Source organism: Cyprinus carpio, chromosome B16 (genome assembly GCF_018340385.1).
Source record: "Cyprinus carpio isolate SPL01 chromosome B16, ASM1834038v1, whole genome shotgun sequence".
In the NCBI taxonomy this organism is placed as follows: Eukaryota; Metazoa; Chordata; class Actinopteri; order Cypriniformes; family Cyprinidae; genus Cyprinus; species Cyprinus carpio.
In genome coordinates, this window is record NC_056612.1 from 20,230,922 (window position 1) to 20,242,390 (window position 11,469).

The 11,469-nt window shown below is 37.8% G+C and overlaps 1 protein-coding gene across 2 annotated transcripts; it reads right to left on the reverse strand.

Annotated features, from left to right (window-relative positions):
* Window positions 1-226: 226 nt before the first annotated feature.
* On the reverse strand, window positions 227-11,467 carry LOC109092121 (polycomb protein SCMH1-like). Of its 2 annotated transcripts, none has more exons than XM_042741390.1 (15): window positions 11,324-11,467; window positions 9,911-9,957; window positions 8,936-9,013; window positions 8,601-8,671; window positions 8,272-8,506; window positions 7,803-7,891; window positions 7,368-7,614; window positions 5,296-5,540; window positions 2,393-2,563; window positions 2,176-2,302; window positions 1,838-2,038; window positions 1,186-1,353; window positions 943-1,074; window positions 698-838; window positions 227-358 (listed from the first exon to the last, which is right to left on the reverse strand). In XM_042741390.1, the coding sequence occupies exons 2-15, from the start codon at window positions 9,933-9,935 to the stop codon at window positions 243-245; spliced, it is 2,046 nt and encodes a 681-aa protein (XP_042597324.1). In that variant the 5' UTR covers window positions 9,936-9,957; window positions 11,324-11,467; the 3' UTR covers window positions 227-242. The 2 variants fall into 2 exon arrangements, with proteins under 2 accessions (XP_042597324.1, XP_042597326.1); XM_042741392.1 differs by lacking the exon at window positions 11,324-11,467 and adding an exon at window positions 10,563-11,252.
* Between the last annotated feature and the right edge of the window lie 2 nt (window positions 11,468-11,469).

The window sequence follows — 11,469 nt, forward strand, 5'->3', positions numbered from 1 at the left end:
TGCTTGGCATAAATTCATTGCAATGAACATGCAGTGCTCATATTAATTCACTTAAATTATCTCCTTTTTAAGTTGGCTGTATAGCAATTGTTGTTTTTCCGTCCCCTGACTTTTTATGACTTTAAATTTGATCAAACTTTTATGAAAATGTAAAAGTCCAACAAAATTACAGATTTTATTATAAATTTAAAATGTACCCCTTACTCACAACTTAAATGAATACGTAAGAATTCTGCACGAGCTCAGAACTGAGGGTCAATGTCTCTGATGAACTGCATAACATCCTCCACCGTCCACAGGTTGGGGTCTTGTCCACTGGGTCGCGGGCTTTCCCTCGAGCTCAGAAAACGCTCTGAACCTGGGCGGCAATCAATCAATTCATGATTTACAGTGGGATCAAAAAGACTAAAATGCAAATTAAACATTTTCTATTTTACATCTATTATTACAAATAACTTGTTCATTACAAAAGATATCAACAGCATCACAATTTTGAATGAAATTGAAAAATGACTGAATTCCTTTACATCTGACCTTTTGTACAAAGGAGTCAATGTCACAAATCTGCTTAGGTTTAATTAGTAACCTAGAAATAATCCTATACATTTTCAAGTTTAAATTAGATTTGAAATCAAGATTTTCAATGTGGTTTTGTGAATATGACAACTGATCTTCAACGATTGGCTAGTTTGCATACCTGTCGAGCCCAGACGATGTAGTTTCCTTGGTGAGCTGCTACTTTGAGAAAGGGAACGCATTGCCATGCCATGTCCAGGGGACAAGTGTATTTTCTCCAGCACCTCCGAGCTGCCAACCCCATTCTCCATCAGGAAGGGCTCTGATCAAACACAACGATACAAAAACACTTACAAAGGGGGCCAACAGATGACAGAGGAGTTCACTAATTAAATGCTGTTTTAGCAGTGGAACAGTGTGAAATACCTTCTGAGGAGAGACGGTGACTTTTAGCTATTTTGTGCGGTGCAGAGTTGCTGTTGAAGGCGTCATGTTGGAGAAACCTCTTAGTCCCCCGACCGGGTCCAGAATTCAGACTTTCTGCAAAGTTTCTCCTTTCTACAACACACACAAGGCTCTCTTTTAACATCTATACAATGGTAAGATCAAAGAATACACTAAATATAGTAATGAGCCACAGCAGATGTGTGTGCACGCATGAGCGCTGACCTGTGTACGTCCGGCTGTCATAGTGAAGTCCTCCCACAGGGACGGGCTGACTGCCGAATAATGGGTCGCAGTGCAGGTTGTGACAGAGTTTCTCCAGGAAGCGCAGCACATACGTCACACTGTTCACTGCCGGCAGTGTTAAAGTGTGGTGCTGCTGCTCAAAATAGGCTGTAAAAATCAAATGGGCAAAGTTCAGTGGTCTCTGTTAATATATAATCATTAAACTAAGGGCTGCAACATTAATTGAAATGAAAACGAATTTGCAATATGGCTTAGTGCAACTATCAAATTGCAAATTAATTTTTAAATTAAATTGCTGAATTAAATAAATATAAGTGCTGTGTGTTTTAGAGTGAATCACGGCACTGTTCCCATAGATATTAGTACTGTAAAACAATTTTATTTGATCTTAAATAGTGAAATACTCCAATAGGGAAGTTTCCTTTTATAATAATTATTAATTAATAGCAAACAACAAAATTGTTGGCCAAACTGTGCAAACCTATAAACAAGCACAGCAAATTAGCATTTCAAATTCTATTTGTAATTGCAGGAAAATTGCAATAAGATATTTTCCAAGACAACAAGACGTCCAGAACTTTTGAGGCTCTCAGTTAATTTCTATTAGCCTTGTGGGTCTGTGCGTTCTGACCTGATATGAGCTCTCCTCCATGGCCTGGTTTGAGGCAGGAAAAGACTGAGCTCTGGTTATGTGCACAGTCAACACAGGCTTGAACACACTGCTGCAGCACAGAGGAAGCTCGGCCTGGCCCAAAGTGATCTGGCAGTGACTGGATACGACGTGCATCCAGATGGGGACCCACTTTCCCGTACTTATTCAGGTACACACATACTGACACACAAATATTTGCAAGGATTATGTTAGCAAAGACGATATATGACAAGGAATGAAATATTTATTTATTTGGGAAAAGATCTGAGACACTAAAAGATCTATTTGGGAAAAGATCTGAGACACCCCTACAGTACCTGTAGGGGCCTGTAAGGCAGCGCTGGGAATAGTGGCGTTGTCCAGCGGAACTGAGCTGGTGTCTGGTTCTGGAGTGCTAGTGCTTGGGGAGGTGGGCATAGCGTTGGGTCCCAATCGGGGTTTCCTCTATATACAAATAACATGGTCAGAAGGAATCTGCATAAATAATGATGCTGCCTTATAATTATCACTTCGATTTCTGCTAAAGAGTTGCACCTTGCTGCCGGGCTTGGGGCCTCTCTTTTTTGGGATCTTAATGGGATCTGTTGGGTTCTGCTGCACTTTCGGGGGCCAGTTGGCTGGCAGTTTGCCTCTGGGTTTGCTGATAGGTCTACCAGGACCTCCGATTGTTCCTTCAAGCCACGCTGTCCTCTTGGCCCAGCTTAGCTAGAAGACAACATAAATATACAAAACACATTCAAAGTCCCATTTCAAGTATTTTGGTAGCAATACCAAACATTAAAAATAGTGCTGTCAATCAATTAAAAAAAGTTAACTAATTAATCACACAATTATCTTCTGAAATTAATCACAATTAAACCCACCTAACATTAAAGTTTTTAAATATACTTTTATATTGCAATAATTTCACATTTAATCTTGAAAAGAATGTAGAAATCACATAAAGATAGTATATTTTTAATAGTATACTTTTTAATGACTGAAGGCATGAATTACTGATAGTAATACTACTGTTTTCTCTATGGAATTTTTATCATTTTTTTATAGTTTAATATTTAACCATTGATTATACCCATCAACATTACAGTTCAATTGAGAGCTATTAATTGAAACATTTTTTAGACTTTAAAAAATAACTTCTAATTTAAGTGCACTTAAAACCTTCAAATCTTCAAATAAACCCATTATAATAAATGTCATATTTACCTGTGCCCTTTTCAGTAAAGTTATCAAACACTAAATTCTAAATTTAATATAGATGAATCTTTAAAGCTACAAAAGTTATTGATTTCCTCTTTTTTCTTTTGTTCTTTGATTAACAGACATCACAGCAGATGGGTTATTAGGTTATTTGGCTGCTATTACTTTAAGAGCTGCCGCTGCTGAATGTAACGTGGATCTAACATGCATGCTCGTAGTTTCATTCGCGCTTTAATATGAAATGGTACAGGCTGCAGCACGCGCCACTGTATTTGTGCGTGCAAGTAAAGAGGATGTGCGATCAGTAGTATAACAGCTGACAGGACAGGAAAATTAGTTTTTACTGCCATACAGTCTGACAACATCTCATCTGACCGCAGTTCACAGATGTTCTGCTGAAACTCCCTCATCACCCGTACCGCTTCCACACTCATTTGACTAGACTAGAGCCTGTCGCTGGGGTGAAGTGGAGTGCGCATCTGAAAAGTCTCCTGTTTGATGTGGTCTTAAAGATGTTCTGCATTTAAATAAACGCAATTCTTGTCAAGAAAAAAAAAGCGACTGAAGCAGCAGCTGTGAGTGGGGTGGCCAACCTTAGCTCCGCCCCTGCGTTAAATACTTTTAACACCGTTAAACTGAAAAAAAAAAATAATAATAATAATCGCCTGCGTTAATGCGCTAATTTTGACAGCACTAATTAAAAATTACCTTATTATTGCTTTCCAAGATATTAGCATCGGCTGTCAAAAAACCAATATCGGTCGACCACTAGTTTGTAATGGGTTTTATTGGTTTTGTCTTGTCGCACCGGTGTTCTGACCGGGACACGCACCACAGTATGGCAAGGGGCATAACATTTCCGTCACACACTTGAGATATTTGGCCGATCACAAAGCACTGGATAGCTGGCCAATCAGAGCACACCTCGCTTTTCAGATCGATGAGCTTTGTAAAAAAACGATGCGTTTCAGAAAGGCGGAGCATAGAGGAGAAACAATAATGTACAGTATGTGGAAAATAAAGTGTTTTTTTTAACCTTAAACCGCATAAACACATTTCATTACACCAAATACACAAAATAATGTTCTTTTAGCAACATCATATGAACCCTTTAAAAAATCATTTGAAAAGCAGTGCAGTGGAATGCAAAAAACGTGTTTTGTTTGAACAGCCCCATACTTTGCATGACGGAAACCCAGGTATCAAATCCCTAGGAAAGGGCACTTTGGGACAGAAAATGATTTCTGAGCAATTCTGAGGATTGTCAGCCTTCACCTTTTAAAAAATTTTAATGATTGAGCTGATCATATACAATGTATAGAATAGCATGTTCCTCAGGTCGTTATATTTTATCTTCCTTGTGCACCAAGGATTTCTCAGTGTATATGTGTATATATATATATATATATATATATATATATATATATATATATATATATATATATATATATATATATATAAACAATTATTATATTATTGTTACTTTATATATATATAACGCAATTAATATATTATTGTTGCTTTTGTTAAAATAGTCACAAGATGGTCACAAGATAAATATTCAGATTTTTTCCCCCAGTCAGTTTTATTCAAACAATTATGAACATTTTTGTAGAACTTTGCCTGTTGAATATTAAAAACAAATGAATAAACAAAATATCTGGATCTCCACGCCTGCCATGCAAATCAAATGTTCCTGCTCATCTCCAGACTGGATCTCTTCTCTCCACTCTCCCTAATTGCAGATTCAATTATTAGATCTGACAGCATTAATTTTTTTTGCTTAGATATTTTTGGGGGTGATCTAACTGTAACACCATGTGTCCCAACCAGATGCGACGCTATAAAAACTATATTTTCCATGTAGTTTTTGTCCTAACCACCCGCGACAGCGACACGTGACAATAAGCAACACGGGATTATATTTAAGAAACAGTTTTTATTTTCTGCGTCCTTGAGGCAGGAACAACATACAAAATATGACAGCGATAATCTCAGGTAATGATTATGTTTTAATTCAATGTTAAAAGTGTCTAATTCGATTCTTTTTTCGATTAATCGTCTAATTATTGTCTCTGTTTTCCATCTGTATGACGCACGTGCACACGTCGGCGCTCATTCAGGCCAAACATTTTTCTCTCATGGGCCGGATGTGGACCGCTGGCCGCCTATTGAGGAGCCCTGCCCTAATGGCTTCCATGCTATTGATTGTGATACAGTTATAAATACAGTTATACCTTGCTCCCTGGTTTGGGGCCTCGTTTCTTCGGGATTTTAATAGATTCCAGTTCCTTTCCAGGCTGGCTTATCTGGGAACCAATTGTTCCTTTCTGACCCCAGGGCCCAGAAAGTTTGGTTTTCTTGCGGCCAGGCTTACGTTTCTTCTGGGGTGGGGGTCTGCCTGGTGTAGGTGGCATGCCTGTCCCCTCTATGCCACCCTCTGGTAGGGCACCAAGTGCACCTAACACCTTTGGTAACCCAACTGGAAAGAAAAAAAAAATGTAGGGAAAGAAAATACAGCTTACCTAGCGCAATATACCACAATGTGCAGTGACAAACATAGAAGCAGAAGACAAGAAAGGCGGGCTTTGTGTGCAGAGCTGACCCATTTTTCTTTGAGCCATCTCAACAAAGAAATGAGTTGTGTTACACATTTTTGGTGCTAGTGGCCTCTGAAGTGCAACAGAGATGAAAAGAAAATGCGAGAGAGAGCATGAAAGACAGAGAGAGAAAGAGATCCACAAATGTGAATTAAACAGATTCTTGAGAACAAAAAAAAGCTAGAAAGAATGAAAAGCTTGTAAACTTTGAACATTTGAATGCATTGAACATTTATCACTATTCCTTGTAAACAACAACAAAAAAAAAACCTAGAGTAAGCCAAAAAGACCAGAAGAATCAAATTATCAATTTAAAGCAAAAGACAGCAAACACAAACAAACACTTCAGAGCTTTACAGACCTGTTAGTGAGGCCAGGATTGCAGTTTGTACTCATCCAACTCAGAGAAATGAAGACTGTACGATCTCACTGAACGAGGGTCTGCTCTTGATCTTGCAGTGTGTGTCAATTTGTGGCATCTTACTCTCTCAGTCAATTCACTTCCTTCCTGCCCCTTAGTTTCGATCTGCTCTCTAAAGTCTTAAAGTCTGTGGATAGTGACACAACCACCGTCTTTCTAGTACTGTTAACCCTGAAAGTCTTTCAAGCACAAACACAGTGGAGTTTGCTTTGGATGTTTCCCAAACTGATACGTTTACACATTTTCCCAGTTTCCTTCAAACATTAAGACTCACAAACAAAACACCATAACAACTCGCTTACCCCGACTAGCTGTGAAGTTTAGTGTGTGTTTAAAGGGCCTCTGCCAAATGTGCTGGCCTTGCGTTGTCTCTTTAACCCTGTTTTCCCATCCCACTCAAACAGTCACACCAGCTCTTTGATGCGAGGCCTGCTATTGGGCACAGGGTTTGCAGCAGTGCCAGCTGGGTGGATGCCAACTTGTAAACCAAAACTCCAATGTTCTCTCTGATCAAATGCCTTTATTGCTTAAAAGAACAGTCCACCATAAAAAACAAAGTCATCATTTACTCACCTTCATGTCATTCTAAACATTTTCAGGTGAATTATCCCTTTTTATTTGTGTTATTACCTCTATATTTTACACTTTTCTACTCAGGCTGTTTTTGTCTCTTCTTTGTTTTGTTTATTCATTGTCTACTTATGTGGTGTCACATTTGCATCGTTAAAGTAACATCTTCTATATCCCAATGATATAAACATACCTGGCTAATGTATGTTTTGATAGATACTCAGTTGCGTATAAAAACATCCACCATGAACATACATGTACGTAAATATAAATTGCATAAAGTGCTTTTCCATTATCTCCAAGATTCAACTTAATAACACACCTCTCATTTACAATTGGCACAACTCTCTAACTCAAATGTTTGGGGTAAGATTTAAAAAATTAAATCCCCCAAAGCTGCATTTGTTTGATCAAACAGTAAAAACAGTAACTTTGTAAAATATTATTAAAAAACTGTTTTCTATTAAACCTAAATTACATTTATTCGTGTGATGGCAAAGATATTTTTTCACCAGCATTACTCAAGTCTTTGATCCTCAGTGTCACATGATCCTTTAGAAATCATTATATGATGGTGATTTACTGCTAATTTTTTTATTTATTATTATCATTGTTGAAAACAGTTGTATTTTTATGTGATTTTGATCTTTCATGAACTTACTGACCACAAACATTTGAACAGTAGTGAAAATCTGAATTCATAAGGAGTAATCCACACCTTTAGTGCCTGGCGGCTGCAGGTTGTCTCCTGTGAGCGCGCACCAGCCGACTGGGAAGATGTCTCTGGAATCATAGCGGCAGTAGTAATCAAAAGCACCCCGCCAGCCATCAAAGGTGATCAGAACCTCCACGCCCCGCAGCGCGCCCACTGTGGCAGGACAGATGAAGTGAGGATTCTTCCTGTCCACTGCCTCCAGCTTCATCCCCACCTGAAAACAGTTTTGCTCCGGGGCAGGTGGTTCTTGCTGAAGGTCCAAAGAGATGAAGGCAAAAGTAAGTGAAACATATCAGGCAAAAAGTAAAGAGATGAAAGGCAAACTTATACACTTTGCTAATTTTAGCGTCTAATGTCCAGAAAATGCTAAAATAATCTTTGAATAAATACATTGAACTCAACCTTTGATTATTGTTTGTGTTTGTTTGTGACAGATACCTTGTGAAAGATTCGGGCTGGGGCCATTTCAGCTCCGTTGAGTGTTTTTAATAAAAACATGGGCCATGATGATGCATTCAGACGAAACCCTAGAGAACACAGAACATTCACAGTCAACTATCACTTCAATTTTATCAGAGCACATTTTTACAATAGCAAAGATGTTGCTGATTATCTGTGTTGAAAGATGAGACAGTGCTTTAACTAGAATATTGTTTCTGTATTATTTTGTCTTTTGTATCATTAAAAAAATGTAAAGTAATATGTGCTATAACTAAATTTAGGAGATCATATCATGAAAACACAAGCTGTTGAGGTAAAAGTAAAAAAAAAATGTTTTATTGTGAATAGAATCAAGTTTTTGAATTTTGAGATTCAGAGGTATGGAAAGCAAAATATTTTTTAAAAATGCAAGACAAACTAATGGACTGCTGTACAACAAAGCTGAGTAATGTGTTGTCTTTCTCACCAAGTGGCGGCTGCAGCATGCCTCCGTTCTTCTCGCAATTCCCAATGGGCTGGATTTCTGAGGAGTCCACCAGGCGCCAGAAATCATTCTTGTTGTCGCTACCGTCCAGCCGAAGGCGGAGGCGGGAGCCCGTCAGGCCCACAACAGTAGCGATGCAGGTAGATGTAGTGTTTCTGGGATCCTGAGCTTCCAACTTCATGCCAGCCTTAAACTCATTCACCGGAGGGGCTGTGCTCTGAAAATATAAATTTGCAATCAGTTATGGCATTTATAAACAGTTCATAATAATGATGTGTTCCACATTTGCATGTGTGGATGAAAAGACTCACCTGTCTGAAGCAGTGAGAAGGAGCAGCGACTGCTCCTTTCTCTTTTAGGTACTTCTCCCAACTGAAATGCCCTAAAAATAAAGGTAAACATGTCAGCATCAAATGACTCTTAGAATTCTGTCTTCATCTCAAATTATTAAGACCATGTAATAAGATGATGGTTAACAATTAGATATAATCTAAACCTGAATAGTTATAAAAATTACTACTGAAACATTTATGAGATAACTAATTCCTCCCTAACTACTTTCAGATGTACATTACTATAATGCTGAAGGTATCCCTGTTGAGGTATCTGACTCAAACTAGCTATTTAAGTGTAGTGAGTTTGATACCTTGGTACTGTGATGGGACACGAGAGGGGCGACCACTGCGAGCGTGCTTGATCCGTTTGCCATCTTTCCACTCAATAGCTGTTGGGAGAGGAAAACACTTCAATATTACTACTTTCATTATTAAACCTGAATCATAAGTCAGAATACATCCCATGATAATAGTTATAATGTTTTATTACTTTATTAATTATCAAAAAAAATCCAAAATCCGAATAACTGGCGAGTATCCTTCTAAACAGTAGGTTATGCCTTAAGTGAACATAAACTGTTGAGAAAATCAGATGTGATTTTGTGTCAATGTATTAGATCAAATTCAGCACATTAGGTTAGCTACTGTCTGTGTGCTTAATGTTAATGTAAATAACAAAAGAAAAAAAAACTCACTACTCCTGACTGAATACATTTTGTAACGTAACTTATACAGCGACATCTGTGCAGTGTTACATTTGCTAATTCAATTTCTGAAGTATTTTTTTTTTTACCTGAATACTACTTATTCATTAATCTGAAAAACTTGAAAAGCACTATTTTATTTGTATATTAGTTCTATCGTATTTATCGCTATTGCTTGTAATTTGTGTATTTGCTTTTTTTTATTACTAACTATATACTTGTCTTTAATAATATTTGAACTTTATATTACTTTACATTATTATAAGCTTGTATATTTTGCTATAGTATTTAAATTTGCATAGTTTTGTGAAATTGTGTACATCTAAAATGTTGGTGTTGTAACAACAGTATTTATTAAAATACTTTTTTTTCATATCTAGAAAGTTATAATTATATATTTATAGATTCATTATCAATAATAGATCTATAAATTATAGAACAAATAGAATAATGTGCCATAGTGACAAGCTGGCATGATAATAGTAACATGATGTGACATACATTATTACTTGCACTTGTTAAAACAAATTGACATTTTTAAGTAGATAAATATTAATGTACCAAACAAATAAGAGTTACCACCTTTCTGTGGTACAGGTTTCTTCATGATCCAGCTTATTCCAACCTCTCTGCAAAAGACAAACACAAAACTGAGATTTTAAAGCTGTTTCTTACATCAGTGTCTATTTTGGGTGCTTCGATCTGCCCTGTCTCTGTCTCTCAGGCAGTGAACCGGTGTCCTGCTCAGCTGTCACGGGTCTCTCATTCTTTACATGCTGAACCGTTAACCACGAACCCCTGCCAGCTGTATTCCCCAGAGGACAATAACATGGACACCGATAAGAAAAGGTAACTTTTCTTGCACAAATTAAATACTTTACCATTTTCCTGCCTAGAATGACTCAGGGGGTCGCTGGGTCAGACGCTTAACAAGCAGCAATGACCCAAAAGGTCAAAGTGAAGTGGCAAACAACAAGCGACATGATTTGGACTGCTTTAAGACAGTCGGAACCCACTATATTTAACTGAAGAACACAACAAAATAACTGTAAGAAAAACAGTAATACCAACTCAAACATCCCGTTAAACAACGCGCGCCGTTTTCCAGCCGTCAATAAAATCTGAACACAAGTTATTCTTCTCGCGAGCATGTGATCGTTTCTGTTTTCATACAGCCCTCTTTTATGTCAAAATGCAGAATTAATGAATAAAACTAACTGTATGTGTACAGTACCTCAAAAGATGGCTCCCTCTATCCCAGTTTTCCGTTCAAAAGCAGAGCGCCTTTGAGCGCCAAACACACAGACCCTCCCTCTCCATAAATGACAGCGCAGTAGTGACGGGGATTTGATTCATTCCAGTGCGTCGAATCATTTGAATCAGTTCATTAAAAAAAGATTCATTCGTGCGGCAGGAGCAGCTACGCGCTTGAATATGAGTTGATTCGTGGAAACAGACAATTCATTCACTTAAAAGATTCGTTCACAAGCCACACACCATTACAGCCTCATTTCAGTGGGACGCTACAGTCTTCCGACTCGACAACTCTAACAAAAGCGTATTATTTATTATTTTGTACATTTAAAATCACGTTAAACTCTCCAGGGATGATTTATGTGCATTTATCGATATAAATAAATAAACTTTTAAGAACACAGCACAGAAAACACCACACTCTTGAATATGCTGCTATGCTACGTGTAGCATCATGCCGTGTTTCGCAACTTCATATTCCTTAACGATATAGTTACTGACCTTGATCATAGGAAATCATAAGAAACAGACAGCAAAATATACTTGTTTGGGTTTCTGTTATTATAAGGCAACACTTCACCTCAAATGCTTATACAACAAGCATTAGCTAAAGGCTAACCTCTAGCAACTCTCTGAGTCACTTTTTGTGTTTTTTCCTCTACATTTAACAAAACTAAAGTTATAAAGTGATGCAATAATTGCTAGGCAATTATTACGGACGGTAGGAAGGGGACTGTTTACCTTGCGGAGAAAGGTTTTTGTGTGATTTCTCAAGTGTGAGGGTTAGTGTTTATCCGCCATGTTTTTAGTGCGCGTGTAGTCTTGTGTGTGTCAGTAGAGGGGAGGGGCTGCACGCGACTGCAACCGACGATTAGACTCCTATCAAA